This window comes from Anas platyrhynchos, chromosome 4 (genome assembly GCF_047663525.1).
Source record: "Anas platyrhynchos isolate ZD024472 breed Pekin duck chromosome 4, IASCAAS_PekinDuck_T2T, whole genome shotgun sequence".
Lineage (NCBI taxonomy): Eukaryota > Metazoa > Chordata > Aves > Anseriformes > Anatidae > Anas > Anas platyrhynchos.
The window spans coordinates 17,564,765-17,592,049 of NC_092590.1; the positions used below are offsets into that span (position 1 = coordinate 17,564,765).

A 27,285-nucleotide genomic window follows, 5' to 3' on the forward strand; every position below is an offset into this window, starting at 1 on the left:
AAGCTTTCCTCCAGAACAACAATGGTGTTTGTTGTATTCTGGTACAGCCTGAAAAACACACTACTTTTTCCAAGTAGTGCTTCGTGTCATGTAAAACTAAGAAAAGGGGGAGGAGAGGGAGTGAAGCTATTCTATTATTTATCAGCCACACAGTCTAGATTTTGCCCCCACGAGCTATTTCAGAGATCTATGGACGCAGCATCTGCAAAAGATTCTCTCATTAATACTTTCAACCATGCTGATCTACAACACAGCACTAAATTTACATGCCGCTGATTGCTGTGAGCTTTTTTATTTTGTCCCCAGGAATACTTAAAAAAAAAAATAAAAAAATTCCTTTGCCTGTATGTCATAATCCTGTGCAACAAAGTAGCATATGAGCACTGTGCATTTACTGAACCTCATAAGTTATTGATGAAACTCTTAAAGACTAAGCTGACAAAGCCATTCCACTTTTGGTGATTTACATAATTATAATTTAGGTACAATTTACTTATTAGTCTGCTGCCTATAATCAACTTTTAAGCAAACACTGTGTGCACACCCTTATGTTTTAACCTGCAGCAATCCAAATGAATTCACAAATGCAGTTTTGTGCAACGCTGGAGGCACCGGTCTGCTGAAAGGCATTTCAACTGCTTGTCTGAAGCACTGGGTAATAATCAGGGGCAAGAGTATTTGCTGATCACCACCTCTTCATTTCTCTGTCTATTCATTTGTTTGTATCATAGCAGCACCTAAACCAAAGGCCCAAAGATGTTTGCTACTTGTTTCATGCACGTGTGTAATATGTAGATTTACCCACCCCTGTTGTTGCTGAGAATCTGTTCCCAAACCGCACAGGAATGTCCCTGGATGTATCAGGCTCCTCACTTTCAATGTGCGTGTTTCATTTTCTGCTATCTGACACAAAAAAACCATCACGTTCTGCACCAGGCTGCAAAAATCACGCCCTTGAAATTCCTCTTTGCCCCAGCCAGGAGGAGGCAAGAAGCAGAGCAGTCACCTAAGCTGACTGCCCGATTTCTATTAAAGGGAAACACTCAGGAGGGGAAAACAATGCACGTACAAAACAAGAAGGGTTAGAAAGGAAGTGACTCAGATTTGCTGGAAAATATTTACTTGCATTTCTAACACAAAGGAATCTTAAGCATTCATCACCAGCACGTTAGCAAGCCTGGCATGATCTGGTGGACTCATTGTCATGCACTACTGAAAGCAAAACTCTGCTCTATGAATCCTTGCAGCAATGTCTGTGCAAGTAGCCCTCCTGGGCCCTGGCAGCACTGCATGGCTTTTTGTAAGGCATGCCTGCCCGTGCCAGAAGGCTGTGCCACACCAGGCTAGAAAGCAAGTGCCTACCTTCTCAGGAGAGCAAGGGATGAGAGGAATTGGTAATGGTCTTGAAGCCAGGCTGGTAGAGCCTCCCGACTCCATCACAAGTGGTTTGCAGGACCTTCAGCAACTCACTCAGCCTCCCGCGCCTCTGTTTCTCTCTCACCCTGCTTACTGAAAATATAAACTCCCTGGTGGGAGAGGCAGTTTCTCTGTGAAGGTAAGTAGCACAAACTGATCTTACTTGGAGGTTCAGTGACCTCTGGCATTAGCAGCAATTCCAACAAGCCAGCATCCTAACACCCATCTCCACACCTCAGTATGTGTGCACAGCTGACCGAGAAGGCTGCGGCTGGAAAGCTCGAGAAGGCAGCCTGAGTGAAATGTCAGACAGAGAAAGCAGCAGTGAAAGATCTCCCCAAGATACTTAACGAACAATATTATTTGAGTAAACACTGGGGCAGAGAGGGATGGCTGCAGCTCACTGGGGTTTCCAAGTGCTGCCCAAAAAGGTGTATGCAGCTGACACCTGCTCAGGGTACAGGAAGGATGCGGCCTCCTGAATGCTGGACAAGTGAAGGCAGCAGGATCTCAGGGGTGAAAGCATCGTGCCTTTAGGGAAAGGAAGAATCAGATTAATCACAGCACTGCGTAACTACTCCTACTAGATGCCTTTTCTCCGGTGGACTCATTACTGGCTGCAGATGAGGTAATGTTGGATTCTTGGCCCCTGAACTGAGAAAGGCAGGCAGACAAACCCACTGTGAGATAAGCAAGCTGTGCAAGTAAAAGCCACTGCTTGCTGGCCCTCCTGCAAGCCCGTCTGCCAGCATCTCCCCTGCTTGCAGCTGCAGCCTGCACAGGATGCTGGAGCAGGGCTGAGCCTCTGGTGCTGGCTGGTAGCTGAGGAGAACTCACATTTTGCCCTTGTGCTTGAAGGGGCCCTGCTCAAAAGGCCTCTCCCCAGCTGCAGCCCCCAGGCAGGGAAGGAAGACGCTTCAGAGGTCTGTGCTGGGGAACTGCAGGCAGCCACATTGCTGGAAGAGCAACACTGTTTCAGCAGTTCAAGCCTGCAATGAGATACAGCTGATCATTAGCAACAAAAACACTTCTGATCTAAAACAGCACAGCGCTGCTGACATCACTGATACTATCCCCGTTTGGGCCAGACTGAAGACAGGCACTCATAAAAATCTTCTATTTCCCATTGTGCTGGAGGTCTTTGCCCAAACCAGCCGCGCAACCCAGGAGTTAAACGTGAAAATTATAGCCCATTTTGACACCTGAAATGTTTTCTGTCAGCATCAGAGTGCCCACATAATTTATATATCACAAATATGATTTGGCAGGATTAAATATGAAAATAATATATCACAGATTTGTTATTGGAATGGAAACAATTTGCGGCACACAACAGCCCAGCAGAAGAAAAGCCTGATTGCTGCGATGAATAATGCATATTGCCTATAGTACTAATTAACCTTGTACGCCAGTAAGATATTAAGGAACAATAAGGCTAATTTGAATGTGGCCTGACACTTTTCCCAATGGCATCTGGAAATCAGCCTTTGGAACGTGTAAAATATGAATTTGTTAAACCAAACCGAAAAATTGCTCAATAAACAAACTCTGAGTTTTTGTTTCTCGGTGCATTTGCAGCCCGTGTTGTTTGCACGCCTGGACACCACGCACAACACACGGGGACCAGAAAGGGCCTGGCTTGGCTTTCCCCGGGCCTCACGTCTGTCAGCAGCACAGAGGTGGTGACAGTGCACATTCAGCTGAATCCCCCAACACCTCCGCAGGCTCAGATGTGCTATTGGCGTATCTGCAGCACGGCTGTTGTACGGCGTGGCTCTCCCCCTGATGAGAGCAGCAAAATGCTTATACCAGGAATGAACACTAACTTCAAGCGAAGGCATTTGTACTTCTGACTGAAGCAAAGGCCTCCAGCTGAAAATACCAACTTCGGTGGCAGCTGGTCTTGCTTTTCCTGGAAAATACTCGTGATCCTGTTAACACAAAGCTATACATGTTATTAAACACAAACAGGGCTTAAGAACCGGCGTGCTCTCAGTTGGACAAAGCACCACCAAGCCCTGAGCTAGGCCACGCTCACGGGAAGACTTCAGCAGATTCGCATTTGGGATTCCTTAGTAAATGCCCTGTGTAACAGCACACAGTCAGCCGTAAGGTTTCAGTCAGGGGATCAAGTTTTCAGACTTGATCAGCCAACTGCTTCATGTGCCAAGGTCTGACCTAGCTTTGTCTTCTGGGCAAAACACCAAAAACCAGGCTTCTGGCTCTCTCCAAGAACCATTCTGCCCCAGGAATCACGGGGAGGTCACCGAACTGAACAGGATCCTACAGTATTTTGCAAGGGCAGGGCCTGCTGGGGGCACCGGCCCCAATTTCCAGCAGTGCACATAATGCAGCACATTTTGGAGTCAGCGCGTGACCAGCCGCCTTCACCGCCGGGATGACACAGCTCCCGTCGATGCCATTAGCCATGCTCAGTGCTCCGTCGATAACAGCATCGCACAACCCTTTTGCTTGTCCCCAAGCACCAGATTTCCATCTGGCAGCTGTCCCACACACCAGAGAGTGAATTCCAGCCCCCCAGCGAAAAAGCGCTGGGAGATGCCTGACCTGAACGCCGAGCACGTATTACCCCAATGCATCCAGGGGGCACGAGCCAAGGGTGTCAACAGTGAGGGTGCCACACACCAAGTCCTGCAAGCAGGCCTGAAGAGCTGACGTGCCATTTTAAAGCGTGGTAAGAGTGAGGAGGGACTCAAAGCTTCTTACCTGATCCTTTAAACTGAGCACAGGGCAGAGATGCACAAGGATGATCTCAGGCATGTGTCTCCCTGCACAAGGTGAGAAAAGACCAGCACAAAGAGACAGCGTCCCTCTCAGATTTAGGAGGTTTGGAGGAGATCAGGATCACATCAGTACCTGAGAAATGGGGCTGATCTCAGTTGTGTCAATTATTACGAGCTCAATTTCTGTCGTGTAAGCTGTGCTCTGCTGGTGGTCAGTGCAACACACAGTAAGACCTAAGCCAAGAAATCATTTTAGTTAAGAATGTGTTATAAGGGATTACCACCTCCATCCCAGCACTGTCAGTGGCAGAACTCCCACTGCCCGCAGACAGCACAGCACCACGCAGCAATTCCCTTCTGCCCGATGACCTGCACCCACGTGTTTTAGTTCAGTGGCACTGCTCTGGAATAAAGACTGAGTGCTATTTCTCCAAAGCCACATGCACAAGCTCAAGCATCAACAGGATAGTTTTCTTTCTTTCTCTGGTGCTAGCTAGACTCTCAATCTGGACCAAAATTCCTTTTCACATGAATGATCGATTAAATCTCTCAAGCATAAGCTTGTCTCCGCATCTGTATGTGTGGGCCCGTGCTGCTCTGACCCAAGAGGTGTCTGCAGGCATTACCACTGTCTAAATTCCCCACTGCCAGCTTTGTCAGAGGAAGCTACTGCTGTCACAATACAAGAGCAAGTCCTAACTGCTGTGACACTTCATTTGTCTGGGCAGCAGCTTGCCTGGAAAGATGACTGCCCTGTTTTAGTGGAAGTATGCAAGACAATCAAGGCCAGCTAAGCAAACTAGTTTTGACATATTAAATCATGCTTGAACTGTGGGAGCAAAGGAAAATAATGTAAAAGCTCTCCTAGAAAACGTCTTTAAAAATAAATGGGTAATACGGTCAGCTTTGCCTATAGGAAGGGGAGAAAAGCTTTTATCTGAGCTTCCCAGTAATTAAGGCAGCCGATTGCCTTGGATTTACACTCTTACAAGGATGGCCCTGCCCCAAGATGCTGGTATTGCTGGCATTTCTCGAACCCGGCAGTAATGAAGCCCCCAGTCCTGGCTCTGCTGCCGCCTGGGCAGGAGGCTATCTGCAGAGCGGCTCGGAACTGGGAAGCTGCAACCCGCAGGCTGCTCCCGCTGAATGCCAAATTAGCGCGCTCCCCACGCGCTCGGGGAGCAGCTTCTCCTTTCGCTCTGCAGTAATTAAAAAAGCTTCCTTCTTCAGACAGCTTTCCGAGGCAAAGCTGCGACCTCCGTCGCTGGCGTAGCGGGACGACAGGCTGCCCAGCTACGTGCGAGGCAGTATTTGGGGAAATCAGCACTGTAAGCAGAGCAACCCTTACAAAGCAGGCAGGAGGCAGCCATTTCACTCGGTGGACAGTAGCCGTGGCTCTAGGCTTTAATAAGGATGATGCTGGTTCTCCAGGCAGGCTCACTTGATGCAAGTAACGCCAGCAGTCACATGTGTAGAGGGAAAGAAGAGTCCACTGATGCCTTTATTATTTTTCTTTAATTTATAGATAGGTCTGGTACTCAGTAACAGCAGCTTTGGCAGCAAAAGGGACCTTCACACAGATACGGACTCCTTGGCACAGCTTCCACGCCAGGCAGAAGCTTCGGATTCTTCTGCAGAACCCGTACCTCCAGGCCAAACGTTTTCTGAAGGGAAGCATCTCATTTTGAGGTACAAAAGCAAACAGCCTAGTTAGCGTTCAGAACTGCTGAGCATCCACTGACTTCAGCAAATGCTAATGAGTGCCTGTCGCTTCTGAAAAGAGTTTCCAAGGGCCCAAAGTAATGATTTAAATAACCTAATTTTAAGCAGATGTTTTCAATGGAAAATTAAAAAAAAAAAAAAAAACAAACACACAACACACCATGTATTTAGCAGAAACTACTTCCAAATCTTGGAAAATCTTTAGCAAAGACAAATTCTGTTCCAACCCCAGCTTTAGAAGAGTAAGCTTGTGTTGCTGTCCAGTACATATCCTCTTCCACCAGTTCTGCTTCCAAGGACATAAACTGATGCAGAGCAGGGAAGCACACTTCCAGGGACAGCCTTATGTCAGCCCCAGCCGGTGGAACTGATCTGCAGCTTTTAGAGCTTAGATTTTCAGGGGAACAAGTCCTCCTTGGTCGTAATCTGATTCATTGCCATTTACAGTGAGAAGAAAGTTGTCAACTGAAACCCCAATTCTTCAAACTTCAGCTGTTTTTTAAGGACTTACATTTATAAAAGTAGGACAAGTATATGAAAGCAATAAGGGATATCCACAGACCAGGCATCTTCTCTTTTGTCTTTCCTTTCTTTAATCTGTTTTGGGTATACGGTTGGGGCTTTATAAAACACCTAGCCTTGCTCTCTGAGTTCATTCCAGTATTAAAAATTTCACCACCATCCTGAGGGAAATAAAAAATGGAGGCCCATCAGCACCAAGTTCAATGCAACCTTAACCACGTGTTGTCTGCGAGCACCACAGTGTCTGTAACTAGATTAACTTCAATCATAAAAATGAGCAAGCTTCCAGAAAAAATAAATGGTCATCCCTATTTACATGAAAAACAGATTCACCTCTTTGTGCAGACATCCGTGTTGCAGTCTCTGCATTCTGCTTACCTTATGCAGGACAATTTTATTCATCTTTTAAAAAAAAAATGAAAGAAAAGGTAAACTGCAACCGTGTTCAAACAAGGTGAAATTGCACCCTCCTTTTCTGGAGCCTGGATTTCAACCTCAATATTAACCCAAAGCAAGTTAAAATGGTCAACATATAAAGTGTGCACAGAGAAAAGCTTGTAATTGAAATGTCAACACATCATTAACTACCGCTAAGTGATTCTAAATGAGAAGCACAAAACTGAAAACCTGCAGGAAAACATGAAAACCATGGCAATATGCAACAGTACAACTTCATTTTAATGCTCAACATACATTTTGTGGAATGAGGGTTCTGACAAATGAGCAGTGGCAGACCTATGGCAGTTTGAGTGGTTGTAGCCACCCTTCTGCTAAAGATTATCACCAAGGGATAGTGCCCATGTCTTATCTGCCCCGTCCAGGGCATTAAGGCAAAGCCACTGGTCACATCAGTTGGCACGCAGACTGTCCAGTTCTGCAGTGCTGGCAGCAACTTCCAGCAGTGGGACACAACAGGCAGCTGGGGACAGCTCCATCTTACACCAGAGCAATTAAATCCACTGCATTGTCAACCACTATTCATGCACTTTATGCTTAGCATCTCTCCAGAGTCCTTATTTGTTTCTAAAAACAACTATTAATAAGCAAGCTATTTCTAAGCAACTCAAAGTCAAAGGTGACAAGCGAAGGAACCAAACAGCACCATGGCTAACGAGCACCTCTGCAACACCTCCATGCTTTTAGAAGCATCTTAAGCTGGATAGTCAAGAAAGCTAGAATTAAACAAAATTAATATTCAATTAAATACCATTTAGTTATCTAGGCTCATATGCAAAAGTATATTCTGAAACCTTCCCCAAAGTATTTTTTGGCTAAGAAGTAAACACGACCTTCAAGACTGAAGCATTCAGAGCTGGTTCCAAACATGATTTTATTTATACTGCTCAATCTGTATTTTACATGGGAAAAAAAGTACTCTAATTGTCCTTCTGTAAGATGACTGCAGAGCAGCCCCACTGCCAGGACCGACAAGGTTACGTTAGGCAAAGTAACAACCCAAAAACATTGGTGCAGGATGAGGAAAGGTCTTGGGAGTCACCAGGGGTTGCAAGCGTACAAGGTAGCACAGAAGGTTAAAACTCATTAGCAGAGTACAATATATTGCACATCCGCAGACCATGCCTCCCTTAATGAAGGCAGAGATGTGCAAAATAAAACAAGTAGTAATATTTAATCAGCCCTGTTGCAATACAGTTCTCATTTCTGGAAAACATTCCCCTGCTCTTAAGTATGTCAGCTGTGGAACAAAACCACCTAAATATACACATGCATAATAAAACCATTCCCCCTCCAGTGACAACTGCCTTTTGCTGAAATGTAGCATTCAAGTGATTTTCTTTACATTTGAAAAGATAATACAAACTGTGCAGCCAAAAATTCTGCTATTCTGACGCCGGTTGGTTTTGTGCCTAATTAAAATTAACTAGACACTTCAGCTCATAATTATATAAACACCTACTATGCTATACTCCCATCCAATTTGGTTTTAATCAGAAAAACGCACAAGAAGTATGAATGATGGGCAAAGAACTCCCTGGAGGGGCAGCAGTATTTCCAAATTCAGTATTTTCCATATACTGAACATTTCCATCAACGTTTTTCTTCCATGTAATCACCTCCCAGTAGAACAATTAAGAGGAGATTTTTTTATTTTTTATTTTTTTATTTCTGGACTTTGCTTGCTTTCCACTCTACCACAAGGGTAAAAGTACGTTTGCCTTATTCACCTGAGTCCCAGCTGGGAAGCGTCCCAAAAGACGGGCAGGATTTAGCAACACGTTGTCTTTCTGGAGTATCCACAACAAGGAGTTTGAAGGGAGGATTCAGCCAACCCAAGGCAGAGAGGCAAGCTGTGGAGGGGGTAGGAAAAAAAAACTTGCTCCCTCCTGCAGCTACATCAGATGCAAAAAAACAAAAACAAACAAACAAAAAAAGCCTTGCTGCTTCAGAGGCAAAGCCCAAACTCCAAAACCAAGTTACCTATGCAGCCACAGATTTCCACTTCCTAGGAACAAGGGACAGTACAGTGCCTTCTGCTTCCCACCACTACCAAGGGCACTGACTCTGCCTGCCTGCTCTTGCACAGAAGCAAAAAAACAAAACAAAACACACCATAATTGTCTCAATATCCTTCCCATAACTGATCAACAGTGGGGCAATCACCACTCTGGGCAAGTTCCTTCAAACGTCTGTGCCGATTGCACTGCTCTCAGAGGAAGAAGAGTAAACTTCTGATCTACATAAGCTAGCAACCTTTGTCAATTGATACAGTTATACCCAAAATCAAAGATATCTGCCAACAATGCTCATTTCTGAAGTCTTTGTTTCCTGTAAGGAATTATATCTCTTGGCAAGAGCCGGAAATGAACACTCATCAAAAATACATATTGGTTGTAAATGCAGAGAGATACATTCAGCAAGGTTGGTTAAGAGAAGAATAATCAAGCAACAAACATCAGTATTTAAGAGAGCAGAAGGTCTTGGACCTTCTAGAGCTGTTTTACAAAAATAATCCAAATATTTCTAGAATGGTACTGCTGCCAGAAGAAAGAAATTAATATCCCAATCCATTCCTCTGTCGTGCCCTCAGTTTCCAACTTCTCCCCTCAGAAAGCAGCAAGGGTGAAGAAAAATTTCACCTAAGTTTTCCTCCATTATTTTGTCCAGCTCTGTTACATCTGTAATCATGTCCATACCTTGTAGTTGGCTAAAACTGGCTGTACTCCCTTTGATCTCTCTTCAAGTAGCAGTGTGCACTGATTCTTGGGAAGGAGAGCCTGGTGACCTCGTGAACTCATGATGTGCTTTTTCAGCTTGGCTCACACTCAATGCAGTTTTGCTGGTGTTTGTTTGTTTGTTTTTGTTTTTAAACTGAAATATTTAATTAATTTGTGATTCAGTTCTGAAAAGGAGTTGAAAAAAATATTAGGCTCTGCAAATCAATTGCATCCACAGCTACAGCTCTGCAGCCCCACGGTCACCAGTGGGACCTCACCGCTGCACGTGTTTGGGGCTCACTAGATTAATGTGCCAACCTGCCAGTAGGATGGGCTCTGGAGACTTCAGAGGGATAAAAATAAGGATTTCTCACTTCCCACTACGAACACGTCAGGCTGAAGGTGAGGCTGAATACCAACAGAGAAGTGCCAGGAGGTGACCTTTCCACGGTGACTTTGCTTCCTGTGCAAACCCCAAAAGGTGAGCCCTGCTGTACGCAGTAAGCAACTAGAACTGAAGTTACAAAATTAGGACCATTTGGTGTTACTAAAGGACTTGTGGTCTTTTAGTAACACCAAATCATTGCTCTAGAAAACAGCATGGAAATTCAGAGCAACTGCTTTGGTTTTTTTCTTATTAACTGGTGTGGTAATTTATTCTTGTGAATAACGAGCCCTAACTCTGGTCATTTACAAGCATGTCCCAAAACAGTCACAATTTACCTCTAGTTGTCTCAGGGCAGCCGCTGATAAATGGGCCATGCTGCCAAAGGAGGAGTAAAATATAAGTAGTTTGGGTTCTTTACAGTAAATACTGCCTAGCTGCCTATATTAATTGAGAGAGCGAGCACATTATATAAGGAGATTAGACCATGTCATATTTACAACCCCAGTGTCCCCAGCGAGAGAAATTGCTCAGCTGTTACTGTCAGTGCCTTCTTCAAACAGGAACCCCGCTGACAAGATGATGAATTCAGAACATCGTTGCCAATTAATGATTTGTAGGCAGAAGGGATTTCAATAGTTCCCATATGTCTGTGAGGGTGACTGGGATTTGCATCGTCTCTAATAAGAGCGTAGTCTGCTTTGTCCAGACGTGACACTGGAGCTTGGAAAATGTCAGCTTTGCAGGGGAAATTTTAATAAACAAAGCCAGGCTCTTCGGGGTGGAAAACGTTTCCCAAGGCACAGCCAGTAATAACCTGCTTAACAGTAAGCGAAAGCAAGCGGGGAGACTGCCTGCAAGATGCGCTTAAATGATTTGCAAACCAAAGGTCAGAAGTTATTTAGGTGTTTGTCAGAGCTACGCCACGGACTGCCACAATGACCATTGTGTCAGCCAGGAGCGCAGAGCACACCTCCTAAATACAAGTCAGGCTGTGAAAAAGCCACCCGCATCAACACAAAATTCATCACAGGACGCCTTCCTCGGCACAAGTTACTCCCCTGATGGGCTGCAGCTCACTTCACTACCCTGTAAAAAAGAAGCTCAGCCTTGTGAATGCAACAAGATCCCAACCAGAAAGCGTTCTGCTCACCAAAGGCATCAGCACGAGCTCCGTATGCACTGAAGGCAGGCATCCCGAGCAGCCTAAGGCTAACGTGTCCTATCGACTGAGCATCTCTGAGCACCGACCAGCAGGAAACACTCGGCACAGTGACCTGGGTTAAACACAGGACACCCGAGTGGGGCCCTCACACAGACTTTGCCACAGGCACTTCGATCCCGACATGCCATTGATTTGGTGACGGAATTTCGGGCTTTCCTACAAATGAGGATTATAGATTCAGCAGCTCCGGAGTAGTTCAAGCCTTTTGCTGGGGGTGCAGGCTGTGGTTGGAGTACAAAAGCAGTTTCTGGGGGGTTTGCCTCACAGAAGGACAAGGGTACATCACCACGAGGCAGCCGTATATTTGCAAACTCTGCCCACACTCCTACCCAGCATAATCTTAAATTATGACCAAACACCGTACACCAAAGTGACTTAGAAAAGTCCATAGAAACAAAAAATCCCACTCACACCCCCAAACGTAAAGCAGAATCTGAAATCACTAAGGTCTCCTGGAAGCATACTCCAGATGGCAATCTCAGAACTACCAGAGATGTAGCTGCTCCGTACTTGGTAATCTTAAAGATCTTTACCAACCTAAGCATCTGGTTTAAGCCAGTAGTGCTTTTTTTTCTTTTGTTTTGGGTGTGCGTTTATTATTATTATTATTATTATTGTTGTTGTGGTGGCTTTTTGCTTGTTTTGAGTTCTTTCAGATTACTTTGAAGGCAGGTTTTGGAAGGAACTAATGGACGTATTCCCTTTCTCCAACACTTCTTGCAGGTTACTCAAGACAGTGTCTAGACGTTGGATTCAACCAGTGCATGTTATTTCAGGACACACTATTTTTAGCCACGATGAGGCAGATTCTCACTCGAATATCTGGCCCTTGTCCCTCACTTGCAACAGTCTAGATTTCATCAGCTAGGATTAACGTCAATCTTTGTTCCCCTCGTGCAGTATCAAGCTGCAAGTCAAATTTCTTCACCCACATGTGGGATAAGTATCTTTATTGACACAGGAACGAAAAAGAGCAGATTTTTCAATATAGACTGTATCTGCAGAAAAAGCCGAATCTCCTAGTCAAAAAAAAGCACTAAACCCCGAGCCTATATCCTGTTTACCCAAGGTTTATCCAAAAATAAGCATACCTACAATCTATTTCCAAGTCAACTCTTGAAGAGATTTGAACTACAAAATCTTCAGGGGCACGGAGCGTAACTGAGGACTAAAGGATCAAGGCCCCAGTTTACTTGGGATATGCAGGGATCCATCCTATGCACCGACAGTACAAATGCCAACAACAACAGTCTGGGGTGAGGTGAAGAGAAAATGCAACAGCAACTTCAGCTGGAACAGGATCCATCCGCCTTCTCCACAGCTTGCCTCTCACTAAGTGGCCCCAAGTAGAGGGCAGTAAGATGGAAGGTGAACAAATTAGTTTTGCAAAAACCAAGCTTGCATTGAATTTTTTCCCCCTTTTCTCTTTTTTGCCCAAATAAGTTTTCTTTTAAGCTACTTGTTACACTTTTACAGAAAGGCAAATTTTATGTACAAATACGTAATGCAAAAAGCCACACTCTGTACTACCTCACTTTCATTTATCTTAAATTTTTGTATTTTTTATAAGAAGCATTCTTCTTAGGTTTTAGCTCCAGACACCACAGATCACTTGCTTGAGGCCCTTGATTCAGTAGACCTATACTAAAGAGCAACCCAGAAACCTCAGCCAGCTACTTGTATGTAAACTTCATCACATATGGAAGCATTTTTTAATCAGTGAAGCTTTACATTTAACTCAGAACAGCTGAGCAGCTTTGTATTAAACTATTTACCAGAGAGGAAAATATCAAATTCTCCCTCCTCCCCTTCCTCCCCCACCTCACAGAGAGGGAGAAAAACATATTTCTTTAAATACAAAAACACAAAACATGCCTTGTACAGGGAAATTAACTTCAAATGTTCCCTGCAACAGTCCAGAAAAAAATGAAATCAAGCTTCTAAAATTGATGAGAAAACCTCAGTATTGAGTACATCCGATGCAAAGCTTTAAATAACTGATGAGACTGCAGATCCCTCACGGACCCGACAGTGCACTGCTCCCGAGGTAACAGCGGGGTGCTGGAGCCTCACTGCACACAGTGAGCCGGGGAGGGAACTGTACATTGGTGTCAAGTCCCACAGCACCCAGCCCAGGCCTCTTCATCCTCCCACAGCCATCCAGAAAGACCTCAGAGGAAGCAAGAAGCCAACCTACCGTTGTCACCCCAACCAGGCACGAGAGAAGGATGTGGAAGAGAAGAAAGCCAAGGTGGCACATCACCCTGGCACAGCGACCCCCCTGCAGACCCTTACCTTGGCAGGTGTTGTTCTTCTCCTCGTAGCCTGCCTTGCACAAGCACTTCCCGATGGGCACCAGCCATTCTCCCTCAGCACTGCAGTGCATCTTGGGCGCCTCGTCGGTCACCGAGTGGTTGACACAGACGCCTGAGACTTCTAGCAGCTGTGAGGAATCTGCTCCCGTGATGGTGTCTGGAAAGCGGGCCAGGTTGCGGACCACTGACGGGCATTTCTTGTAGTACACGCGCACAGAGACCAGGGCGATGCAGGCACCCACGTCCTGGAAAGCAAGGTAAAATCCCTTTTTGGTCAGGGGCCCGACGTCTCTCACCTCTGTGTTTAGCTTCATAACTCTGTCGCCAAGGTCTAGCTCTGTGAAGCTCTCATCAGCAGCAATGGTATCGATCTTGATATACTGATTCTCTCTGATGTTCCTCCCATCTTCGTCATCCGACTCAAAGTAGTACATGTTAAAAGTCTCTTTGCAAGTCCCGAGTCCTCCTGGAAGGCTGTTACAGTCCCTCAGGGTGAATTTGAGCTCGATGAAAATGCGGGATGCCCCTTGGTTAGAGATCCAGCTGGTCAGAAGCCAGTTGTTCTGATTCTGTTCCATTACCTTGCATACTTGGTATGTGTGTATCGGAGCATAGTTTTCATCCACCTCACCAATTTCTTCCCACTGCGTAAAAAGAAGAAGTATTACTTTAAAAAAAAAAAAAAAAAGTAACAACTCCCACAAAATCTGAGCTTTCCCGTGGAAGATCACCTGAGGACTCAAAGGTTTATGGTGAGATGTTCAGGGGGCAAAACATTTTGGCTTGGTAATAAACAGATCAGATAAAAGATCCTTTAGAAACTTAAATGGATGCTAGTTAAAAAAAAGGTTGTCAGAGGCTTTTCAGAAGCGGGAAAATAAAACTGCTGGGTCTGTCCACTGGTGCTTTAAGTGACAAAACAAAAGCAGATGGGGCCATGAGCTGGCCTTTTCCAATGCAGCCACATAGGTGAAAAAGCTATTTACAGCCCGTCTGTCCCTGCATCCCCAGGCTCCTTCCTGCTACTCCCTCAAATCACTGCCCAGCACAGTGAAGACGAGCACATTTCTCCAGGCTGTTCTCTCTCCCACTGAACAGCTTGCTGGAAAGTCAGCGGTTGTGCATGAAATAAAGGGGCCTTTGCTCCCCACGAGTGCTAATCAGAGGAGCTTCTGCTGGTGAAACAGCAGAATACTTGCCATAGAGGAGGATACAGGATCTGCAAGACTTGAGCTGCTCTGAGGATGCTACCTGGGGTTTTTAAAGAGCTCCAGATAACTTCTGCCAGCTGTTTATGGCAATTGTAACAACTGCTTTTTCGCTTTAATTTGGTCACACACTAAAGTGAATCCCTTGGAAGAAATGCCTTCTCCTGGTCCAGCACTACAACGGTGCCTCCAATAGGAACATGCAGCATTAATGCCTTCTGTCTGCTTCTGACAGCCATGGTACCACATGAAGAGGTTGGATTAACCCACACACAGTCAAGAACTCAGGAGAACCAGCGATGATATCAGCTTTGTTCCTCTCTCCTAGTTCTGACCTGCTCATCTGCTAGGGCTGAATTCCCAAAGCCTTTTCCACCCTCCCCGTGCCTCTGCTCAGCGCTGCTGCCTGCTTCTAATCTTAGCTGTGGACAGAGCTCAAAGCAAGCGCACAGAACATAATTTAAAGGTGCTCCGATACAAGCTAATACAAGCAGAATATTTTCTAAGGCCAAAGGCCAAGATTTTATTGGAAATACCACCTCAGATGAAGTCGAGAGCCTTCTCAACCCAGATATCATTACCGCAGAGCTGACAGGGAACACCCTCAGAGTCAACATAATAATGACATTTTTTCAGGGATACGTTTTTCTTAAATTTTATGTGAATACGGCAGCAACGAGTGGCCTAAAAACATAACATAATGCTACAGTCTAAAACGAGTTATAAATACCATCGGCAGAAAAACATTTCCACTCTTCCATGTACCCTTCCTCCCTGACCTGGGAGGTACAAATGCAGACTCTTTGTGCAATTTTAGCAGAAGCTGTGCCTGCTACGACGTGCAGAGTCCACATACATCATCACTTTTCTGAGCGAGGAACCTAAATTCAGGATTTTCTTCTCATGGTATGCAGCATTGTCATTTCAGAATCCTCCATACAACCCTGGGCTTAAACAGGCCGCGATTCTACTGTCGCTTTATCCCTCTTGACAGCGCCACAGACTTCGCTGGAGATGCCTAAGGCTAAAGCCAGGCAGACCTGTGCAGGGTTTGTGCCTAACTTTGGGGAGAAGCAGCTAACAATTACACAGAGTAACACAGAAAAAGCGTGTAGAAGACAGCACAGATCTGCCAATAGCTTCTCCACGCCCCAGAATATAGGGTGGGTTTGCACATGTGAAATGAAAAAACAGAAAAATACCACTCTGCAATACTGCGTTTACGTGTTCAGCATGCCATCCATACCACAGCACCCCATTTAACATGAGGCTATATGAGCACAAGGTCTGTTCCCACACTGGTGATTCTGCTGGAGGAAGAGGAAGGTGTCCCCCCACACCCCTTCCAGCCAGGGCAGAGGTCCCTGCTGCCTCTGCCAAGCGAGCACAGAAAAGACTGCGATGACCTGAATGACTGCAAACCTTTGCTCTTTCTGGTGAAGGTCAGAAGATCACTCGAACCAGCAGATACTGGAGGTATTCGCCTCCAACAGGAGGTGGTGAAAAGCATCCAAGGAATAGGTGAGACCAAAGAGTTTCAGTGAGTGGGGATGGGTACAGATGGCCACAGAATGCACAATGCAACTCCATATGAAATTTAGAGGGTACCTGATGTACATTTCTTTCCAAAAACTGATGTCTGCAGGGACCATAATGTTGCAATCGTATCATTAGCGATCTATCTTGACGGTGTACCAAAAATCCTCAGAAAAAATACTTATTTTAATTTAGATTGATGTACAAGGACAACTATAATGCCAGAATAATCTCCAGAGTCACAAATTAAGCTCCTTTCTGTAGCTGCTCCAAGAGTTGTGTTAGTGGAGGAAAGCTTGGTTGTTCAGAAAGGAGCTCCAGTGGCTCTCATGGTTGCTTTCACCCATGGACAGCACAGCGTTGAGTAGGAAAGTCCAAGCATAAACACACCAAGCTGAGGTGTAATTTCAGCTGTAACAAACGTCACTTAACATCTCAGACCTCAGAACGTGCTGCGCTTCCAGCAGGGAACCCCAGCTCAGAGCAAGTCCTGCCATCACCACCTGCCATCAAACCTAAAGCAATCCGAGAGCAAGAGGAAAGGGAGGTGCTAATGAGTTACGGCTGCTTATCTCCGTGTAATCCTCATGGGAGGATCAAGTAGATCCTATCGGAGCAGCCTCTATTGTATAAAATCTCTGCTCTGCCATTTAATCCCATCTTCTGCTTGCCTATCTGCATGTAGGAGGGCACCACGTCTTTCTCTTCCAATTAGTGCAGCTGGGTTTGCCTCACCCCCGAGACCACCGTTCTGCTTTCACATCCCTCCATGAGAGGGAGATAGGGGAAAAGAGAAACCTGCACCTTCTGCCTGGTCCCAGCCTCCCAGTTATTGCAGACCTCCGACAGCCACCTCGAACAGCGAAGGAAGAAAAACTAGCTAGAAACTCTGCAGGATGAAATGCTGCGCCATGATACTTAATGAAAAAGGAAACTCAACGCATTAAAATGACAGCATCTAGCTGAAAATATTTGCGTTAAAAAAAAATAAGTGCAACTGAAAAAATGTCTAACGCTTTAATTCCTCTCCTGCAGCACATATTTTTGAAATATAAATCAACCCCATCTGCAGGATTAAAACAAAAATGCAACATTAATTTGGTGCTAAATGTTTTCTCCAAGTCTTTAATAGCTGTAAGAAGGAAAACACCAATACATTTCAATGGCCTGATGTTAAATCATTTATAGCAGACCTATTTCTGAATCTGAAACTTCCAGTACACCGCTGCTAGCGAGTTAACAGAAGCTAAAGACTGTGCTCAGCTCCATCAATAGCAAGCACGCAATTCATGCGGGCTGTCTGCCCGTGGAAAGGCCAAAGATATCACACATCTAACTAATACATACATAAAAGCTAAAAAAGCAGTCAGTGGAGCAGCCTTGGGTTAAATGGACAATTTTAAAAGCCATTCACCAGCTGTCTGCCGCTCGGGCTTGCTTCTAAGCTCTGGGATTCCAGGACTGCAATGTGCTACCGCAGCACAGCACCAGGCTGCTGCCCCAAAAACAAGCTCTGATGCTGGAGACGAAGATTTCAAAGCTTTTGTGTGGTCTTTGGTGTTTGTTCTTTGGTTGTGTTTGTTTGTTTTTTAAGGTTAGTTTTGTTACAGACCTCCATCTGAAGCAGCCACCAAAGGTGGTGTGTAAATTTTAAGCCTTTCTTAATTCTACGCATTTTAATGCTGCTAAAAGAAGTTCAACGTTTAACTAAATCCTAACAGTAAGAGCAAAAGGAGGCTTAGGAGCATTAAAAGTGGTTCCCAGGACTTCCCAGAAAGCTTTCCAGCAGGATTCCCTCCCTCCCTCCATCCCCCTAAGGACCATCTAAGCTACTTCTGCTCCCACTCCCCATCTCACAGGCCCTCTGGCACAAGGATCACCTTCTCCCACTCCTTACCCCATTGCATGGAACCGTACAACATGTGCATGGTAACTCAGCTGTCTGGGGACACCAAGATGTAAAACTGGAAGAGGATTTAGGTATTTTCATTCTTTTGCCTCTGGAGAAAAAAATATGATGTTTCCTTCAGCACATCATCCCGCCCTGTGCCTTTTTTTCCCCCGTTATGCTTGGTCCTTCTCTGTGAGACACGTGCCAACCCAGCTCCTATGGCAAGTTCTACACGGGGAAGCCTGGTGCCTTTCCAGAAGGGCAGGCCAGCACACTCAGCTTTGTGCAGTTCATCCCTGTAATATTTGGGCAGTCTATTCGACTGCCTTTTAGGCAGCAGATCGTAAGACCTGGCTGCTGATCAATAGCCCCCAGCTCAGCTGCCACACACACATTTCCACCCGCTGCTCGACTTCCTCCAGCAGCCCTCACCTTCCCTCCTTTCACTGCTGCCCATCACAAAACCCAAAAACTTCATGTTTTTTTTTTTTTTTTTTATCTGCCTGCCAGCTTTCTACCTGCTATCATTCTACAAAGATAAAGCAAATAAGAAGAGCCTCTGAGGAGGCTCTCCTCTGTGCGATTTCATCGACTTCGGTGAGGTAATGTAAGGTTAAGTCTCTGGTGGAAGCCAGGCAGAGCACTACGCATCCTTCTCTGTAGTGCAGAAGGTTTTTTAGGGCTGTGTCAGCTGTATAACAGCGATCTTGTCTGCTACAAAGCACCACTTAAATGCACAGGCCCCAAATTTCAACTGCTTAATCAAGCCTGCCACCAGTATCACAACCCTACGAGTTTCATCACAACCTTACGGTGCACTACATCACTTAGATCTTCAGTTCTGCAAGCCTGAAGCCCAAACGCTGCGTTGGGACACCACCCTCAACCAGAGTCCTTGCTCACTGCACCGTCCTGCTGCCACTCCTGCATCACTCAGCCAGCAGCCAGGGGACTCCTTCCAGTCAATTACAAGTTCAGAGCAACTGAAGGATGAAACCATTCACAAACTCAGATCAAATTAGGAAAGGAGGGGACAGGATACAAATCAGCAAAGGAGAAACCGAGTGATTCTGATAGCCTCTTCAAACAGGTATTTGGCATCTTCTCTTCCTGAATTTGTATGAGAAAAAATAGAGGTTAGAAAAAATATATATAAACTGTCGTAGAATATCCCAAACTATTTCTTTCAAACTCAAATACACTTTTTAAATTTCACCTTCCAAAATAAAAGAGATCGTTCATACAGATAGACTTCTATTGTGCAACACCACTTTTATGATGAAAGGTGCAGAGATTCCTACACAGCTCCTATTTCCTCGTTTCTGGAGTTCATTTTAGGGGCAGGAGCCAGCATCAAAAGAGAACTGCAGCGAGTTCAATGAAAATAGCATTTGGCCTGGTGTTTATTCAAACCTTAAATACCAGGAGCAATTGTAACCGCTGGGGATCCTGCCATTTCCCTAAATATGATCCTCCCCTTCCCCTCCCAGGGCTCAAACCTCAGAGGGATGGGCAATTTTACAAGCAAGGCATTCATATAGATGGATATTCCTACTGACAACAGCTACTAGTCAAGCAAAAAACTTAATAGAGAACAAACAGAGGGTAGAAGTGGATCCAATTAATCTGAACCAAAAATTTGGTCTAAAGAAATAGATTCAAAAAGCAAAGTTTCCAGAGAAGGAACCGAGCGTTTTCTGGTGGTTTGGCACATACCTCTCAATTTGTCCAACTAGGAAAATAAATACGTGCAAACAAACAAGAATACCACAACTTCAGGGCTACATTTCTCATGTTTTCCTACTGGATTGTAGTTGTCTGTTTCTCTCAGCGCTGCTCTACTCTGGCCCCTAAGCTGAACAGTCTGGTTACCACATCTTTCAAAATACCTTGGGACCACAAGGTCTAAATTACCTGAGGTAAATGTGAGCTTCCCTACTTATTCCAGTAAATTTTTTTAGCCAGCAGTGAAGAACCATTCTTCATAAACTAGAAGAGAAATGAGGGAGAGAGCAAACTGTAAATTGCCAAGAGGGGGAAGGTAGGAACTGGAAGTACAAAATGGCTTTCAGACATGCCCCATTTGACTAGCAAACTTTTTTCCTCCATCTTTTTATTAACCAGTGCACACACGTATTCCCTATTCCGCAAGTGACAGAGAACAGACTTCAATACGTGTTTCCACCACCCTCACTCCCCAAACTTAAATGCAAAGTTTCACTGCAGCAGCTTTAAAGGAACAACCAGATGTGACCTTCTGAAGGATTATTTCCAACAGGTGGACAGCAGAGGTGTTAAGAGCAGAAAAACAGGCATTAACCCATATCAGAGGCTATTTGCCACTGCATCCAGATTTACTAAGGCTCAATTTCACTAGACACCAAGGTTTTATGTTCTGCTTGCACTGCAACCAATGTCAGGATGGGAATTAATAAAGATGGTGGGTTATAATGTCACTTTTCCACTATAAAACAGACCTAGGCCGGAAAGAAATTGGATGACTTTTAGACACCATCATGGTCCATATCCCAGCTCCAGTGCTACCAATCTCTCGCTAACACTCAGCAGAAACTCACCAGCAGCAATCTGCTTAAGAAACTGCAAGTTTTAGACACAAGAATCCAAGCATTTGGGTCTATTCTCTTGTCGTTTGTGGTGTTTTTAATCTTTTTAACCTCACCTGGGTCAAGCTTTCAAGGCCCCGTGTGCACAGTTGTGACTGCTGGAAGTCCCTGTCCCTCCCAAAGCAATGTAAATTAAAGTTTGCACACAAATTACTCAGAGAGCTAAGGAAAAACACCAAATAGGAAAGACCCATGCTGAAATGAGCATGAGACTAAGCAAGACTGCTCCTTTCAAGATGTGCTATAAGAGAAGACAGCAGAAGCAGCAGAAGTTACCTGAAGCTGTATGGAGAACTTCATAATCGTCAGCTCCTATGATTTAAACCTTTGAATTTGCTACCCGAATGATCCTTCCATATTTTCTTATATCTGTAACGCACATGCACAGTTTGCTGCCACACCTTTCTCTTTTATTTCTGCAGCAGGCACTGCGAGAGACTTCCTACTGTGTAATACAGCACACAGGCTTGGTAATTCCTGGCTCACTCCACACTACTGACAAGATGACTATGAACACAGATGTCTGCAAAGCTGAGATAGCATCTTAAAACATAAGCGGTAATTTGCTAAAGCAAATCCCACCCTAAAAGCCTGCAAGAAAGAAGAGCAATTAAATCATTACAAATTATCTGCAGAACATGCTTACGAGGAAATATATTACCCGCTTGGAGAGCTGCACAAATAAAGTTGCAGAAAGTGAAGTAACGTGAGGACAAAGTCACCTAGACTTCAGTGCTGTGCTCCAAGATGTAATAGGAAAATGAAAATGGGACAGAAGTTTTGCTCAGACTTTGATCATTTGCATGATCAATGAACGATGTCAGGACTGAAATCCAACTGGAAGGAGAACCCAGCTGGAGGTTACAGCAACTGAAATAAAAAGGAGCATCAGCCCCTCTCCAGCATGCCTAATCAGAGGCTGCTCTGACCTGTTCCCAGAACAAAGCACTGTGGTACTCACACCCCCCTCCTCCTTTTTTTTTTTTTCCTTTAAGGTTTGAAATTCTTCCTGCATCTGAATTAAGCATACGTTTCACACTGCTGTCCAGCAATCGACACAGCGACAATGAATACGAGCATGAAAGAGGCAATGGAGAAACACAATACCATTAAATCATTTTTCCCTGTTTAATGTAACAGTCATTGCAGAACAATTTAACAAATGCTGTAACAAGCAATGTTGACAACGCGCAGTTCAACACCAGAAGACTGACGGAGGCAGATTTTCAGAAGGACTCAGCACAATATGACACACATTTTAGATTTATAACCGAAAGCTTGGATTTTCAGAGTTTTGGGGACAGTCTTTGTGTAACTCCTCATCTGATGATACCAACAGGTTCACAGAACCATTTTCAAAGCAGCAAGCAAGAAAGGAAGTCCTCCTTTTTATTTTATGTCCCATAATTAAAACTACTGTATGTCTTAACGTAAAAACTAATTTGGGGTTTCTAATTGCCTACAGTTGGAGTAATACAACTCATTTGGCCTATTCTTGCATGCACTAGTGGAAATTGGTGGTGGATGAGATGGAACATGCATTTTGCAAAAACTGAGCTAAATCATTAATCTTCATCATTGTCATCAGCTACCTAGAATGTCCTGAAAGTGAGAACACTTATTTTTAAAGATTTTCCAGTAAAAGAAAAAAATTACTTGACTAAAAAGTCCATTTAATGAAAATAAAACAGATTAAACTCCTCTTTTTCCTAATGTTTCAGGAGAAGGGATGTAATTATCCATGTGCTACGCAGCAAAAGCCTAACCTCTCAGGCATACCCCAGATTTGACAAGATTACAGACAACCCTTACACCATACCAGACCCTCCAAGCAAATGCATTGTTTTACCCCTGCTCTCTGGATTCTAATCTACCCAAAGCTTTTCATCAAGATAATATTACATTCATGGCTTAGGCCCTGACAACTGCACCCATAAATCAATTTCAAATTTTGCATTAATCATCTTTCTGTAATCAGCGGCTATTCAGCACAAATTTACATCTCATTTATGTTGGCCAAACAGCCACATTAGTGCTTTGAAGCTTATTCAGGCTTAAATGATTATATTCCCCTAATAAACACTGAAGTCCTCTCAGTCCAGTCACCGTGAGCTGCATTAATGACATGCCACGGCGGCAGGGGCCATCTGAAGTCAGCCTTGTGCGCTGCTACGAGCAGCAGCCCCCACGCCAGGCAGATTTTGTGTTTCCAACTCACCCAGACAGAAGAAATGTGAAGGCTGGTCTGTCTGTGCAGATCCTCTTCTGGGAATTGCCATGCACAGCAGGCATATACACCAGGCAATTTATTGTACCTCCTCCTAACAGCTCCATTTGCCACCTCTTTAATACGTGAGGTTACTAGTTAAAAAAAAAAATGAAAGCCGGGTTTTCTGAAGGGCCATTTCCTAGGTAGGCAGCTAAAGGAGGCAAGCTCTACCTCCTACATGCTGAACACCTTACAACTGTTACCAAAACCAAAGAAAACTGTTGGAACCTGAACCCTGTAGAAACTCCACTTTTCCCATTTGTCAAACAGCTGTAACTTTGTTCACCACACCATCAAATTGGGTCTTAGCGTGCTTTCCTTTGATCACCTCGGAATTAGGCATTACATTTTTAATATCTGACAATTTTTCCTGGCTTTTGCATTACTCTCACTTCTTTGTGCAACAAAGACCATCACTTACTGTAATCCAGTGTAAGTAGTTAAACCGTGATCAGTTTAGGGTGGATTTTGCGTGTTCTTTCTTACAATCCCTATAGTGAGGCAATCTATCCTGATTGAACAAAGAATAATTATTTAATTAAAGATCCTCAACAGTCCTACATTATTAAACCAGCATAAAAAGCCTCACATTGATTGTATATTCACTTTCAGTTAAGGTCTGAATCAGTATGCTAAGATCTAAAAATGAATGAACAGAATGAGTTTATTATGACTGTTGTTAAGTACTTACCCACTATAGGCAATAAATTATACATGTGGTTGCTTGTCATGCTTATTCTACAACATAATGTAACTTTTAGTTACTTTTTATTCAGTGGGATTTAATTCCCACTGCATCAGGCTTATGTTACTTTTAAAATATAGCACTGGAATTACAGGGAAGCATGAGACTGAGAGGCAAACTGGCCCGCAGTGAATCTTTAAATCTGGAACTGAAGAATTATGGAGGTGTTGCTGACGGGGTTTTTTTTTTTTGATTGTTTTGAGGGGAGAATTGTTAAATGATGGATATCCTAAACCCTACCTATCTCAGAAGATGCATTTCTGAAGAGATTCTGTATGTTGTCAATTATTTTTCCTGACCTGCAGCCACTACTCCACGTGCTCTTTCCGAGTCTCTGACAACCTCTGAAAAACCAATTGAACATCAACATGCCACGGCTAGAAAAGCAAATACAATCGCTTGCTAAATATTGAGCTGAGATGTCTGCAGTTCAAAAATATATGCTGTTTCAGCAAACAGCTGTGATATTGCAAAGTCTGGGAAAGCTGCCTTACAAGAAGTAACTGAAAGAAATTTACCTAACCATATATACTATGCTTTGCTTGATAAACTGCAGTTGATACTGTAACACCCACACAAAAAGAATATTTTTGTTATTAGGTTGCTCTTTTCATCTCACTAGAAGATCCAGGAACTGAAAATCAAAGACTTCTGAAGAAAAGGTAAGGTACAGGTTAGTTATTTGAAGTGGTAAGGATAGCCAGATATCTCCAGATAGGGAGAACTTGCCATGGGAGCTACACGTCCATCATTTGAAACCTTCAAAAGGGATCTGGATGAGTTTCAGCAGCAATTATCTGCTCAGGAAGCCCTATCCATGGTCAGCCCTGAGCAACCACTGTCCCAGTGGGGGATTTAAAGCAGCCACCAACATGCTGGAATAGAGACCGAGCGTAAGAGCATGTAGCATTCAAGGCCTGCACATGTTCCTCTCACCAGGTTATGGCCAGGGCCTGTTGCAGGCCTGCGTCCCTGAGGCACAGAGGGGAAGAAGACAAATGCTGAGCACGTACATGTAGATAGACACCCCAGAGAAGAAGCTATCAAGAAAGCCAGAACAGAAAATTAACCATTTGGCCTATTGCAAAGTCCTTGCTTGCTGAAGTTAGCAACAAGCTCATGTTACAGTTGTTGTTGTTGTTTTTTTTTTTTCCATCCAGGTGTAGCGGGTTTACATGGCAAGGTTTCAGTAGTGGGGAAGCTGTAGGGGTGGCTTCTGTGAGAAGAATCCAGAAGCTGCCCCATGTTGGATAAGGGCCTGGCAGCTTAGGGCTGTGGTCCCTCAAAGGGAGAGGGGGAATGCGAGAGCGGCCGTGGTGGAGCTTGGCTGCCCACCCGAGTAAAACCACCACACCAGGGTACACCTGGATTAGCAGCACATTACAAGTTGGAGCAGTAGAGTAAAACTCTGGTGTTTCATTTCAGGGTTTCCACCAAGGACCTGTCACAAAACCATAAGCAGCTCGTGTGAGACACCTGCACAGCCAGTCCCTCGCTGAAGGCAAGCTGCTCTCGGTTTTGTGTGGTTTACAGACAGCATTTTACTGCCAGGCAAGATAATCCTCGTCTCCAGCTTGAACTTCTGGTGAAACAGATAGTTTTAAATAATCTTCAGGAGTACCCTGGAAGAAAGGCAGTACTCAGCACAGAGACTAAAGATGATTATTTATCCCTATTCTACAGCTTACTGTCACTCTGCAAAATGAACTGATTGACCACTTCACACAAACATGAAATTACAAACTCAATTTCATTATTATTTAGCAGTTAAACCATGAAATCAATCCCTTTTCAATCTTTGTCTCCTCAGCTTTAGGCTTTCCTCTGGCTGAAACTGGATGTGTTTCACAAAGCCTTGAAGTTTGAAAGGAAAGGGATGAGTGAATGCACTTTGAAAATAAATAAAAATTGTAATTGTCATATGAAGAACTAGTTAGCATAGAAAACAACACTTCTACAGGTCACGTGGTGAATTTACATCATTCTTCGTACCAAAAAACACATCTACAGAAAGTTCGAACGCTAAAGAAATGTTGAAAAGTTGCCTTCATAGCATACAATACCTAAAGCTTTCTAAGAATGTGTTCTCATCTATAAGTCACTGTTCACAAAAAAAAAAAAAAAAAAAAAATTAAAGCACTAAGCTGTGGAAGAAATTTTACATGAAATAGAAGAATGAACCATTCAGAAGACAGACACAAAAACCTGCTGTTGCATCTTTACCCTTTCTTCCTGTTTTCTCCCAAACTGCCTCCTTCTCATACACATTTTAAAGCTATCACCCGTCCCCTCTGCAGTGTGTGGCACGTACACGCTCACACACAAGCACAGCCATGGGCCACACAAATGTGTTTTGCTCAGGAATGCAGAGTCCCAAGATGCTGTATGGGGTTTGGCTTTGCAGGCATGAAACCCTTACCTGCACAAAAGCTGATGCTGAGCCAAGGGCTGAACCCTACCTGTTGTTTGTTGGTTTTTTTTAGGGTTTTAGGAGGCTGCAGGATTACATTGAAAGCCAGGCTGGATGGGACTTTGAGCAACCTGGTCTGGTGGGAGGTGTCCCCCATCAATCTCCCTTGCACCCCTCTTCCCAAATAACCTAGCACCCAGGTCAACTCCTGCACACAGCTTCAGGCCACAGATACATCTAGCACCGTATCTCAGCTCCTCTGTCACAGCATCCACTTGAACAGCCACTAAAATTTCCTCTTCACTTCTACTTGGCTACCAGTGCAAGGGTTTTTTTCTTTTGCCCTTCCCTCACAGAGGCAAACAAAAAGAGAATGCAACACTTCACTAAGGCCACTGCCAGAGAGCCACTTTCATTTCAAATGGCAACACTTCAACAAGGATGTCAACGAATTCTAAAGAGCCCAGAAAAAGTCCACAACTGCTCAAGACATCAAAAACCTGCTTTACAGCAAGAAAAAAAAAAAAAAAGAAAAAAAAAAAGAAACGTTTGAAGAGAAGGCTGGGATGTGGCTAACATGCTTGCGGCCATTAATTGCTTAAAAGGGGCAGAGGGAAGAGAAGTAGAAAGATAACGGGTGGGTATCTGTAAAATTGGCAAGAAAAGGCATTGAGAACTGAAATTTGATCAGTTCAGACTAGAAAGATTAGTTTGTCTTGTAGTAAGGATAGCCTGTTGATGCCACAAGATAAAAAGGGATACCGTGAATAACCCGTAATAGGAAGACTTAAGGAAGAAATCCCTGTCCAAAAGATACAAAGTAGGTCAAAGCAAAGTTTAAGACCTGTTGCAAGGACCCCTGTACAAGTTTCTACACCCTGCATGCCACCGGGGACCCAACTACATGACCGTACTAGCCCCAGTGGCCTTAAATCCCATGAAGTCACCATTACCTCCAGCTCACTCATTCATAAATCTGTTCTTATTTCCAAATGAGAACTTGCAAATACTATGATAGTGGTTTTAATTGATTGTTTTACTCCACAAGCAAGGAAACTATAACTCAGTGCGAAACAGCATGCCTAGAATGTCAATGA

The 27,285-nt window shown here is 44.2% G+C and overlaps 1 protein-coding gene across 18 annotated transcripts in view; it reads right to left on the bottom strand.

Moving 5' to 3' along the window:
- The window catches only part of EPHA5 (EPH receptor A5), a 197,284-nt gene that overhangs the window by 135,944 nt on the left and 34,055 nt on the right, over positions 1 to 27,285 (bottom strand). For all 18 annotated transcript variants that reach the window (XM_027455977.3, XM_027455976.3, XM_027455987.3 and 15 more), the window contains one exon: positions 13,486 to 14,149. In XM_027455977.3, the coding sequence (XP_027311778.2) occupies positions 13,486 to 14,149 (664 nt within the window). The remainder of the gene's footprint in view (positions 1 to 13,485; positions 14,150 to 27,285) is intronic.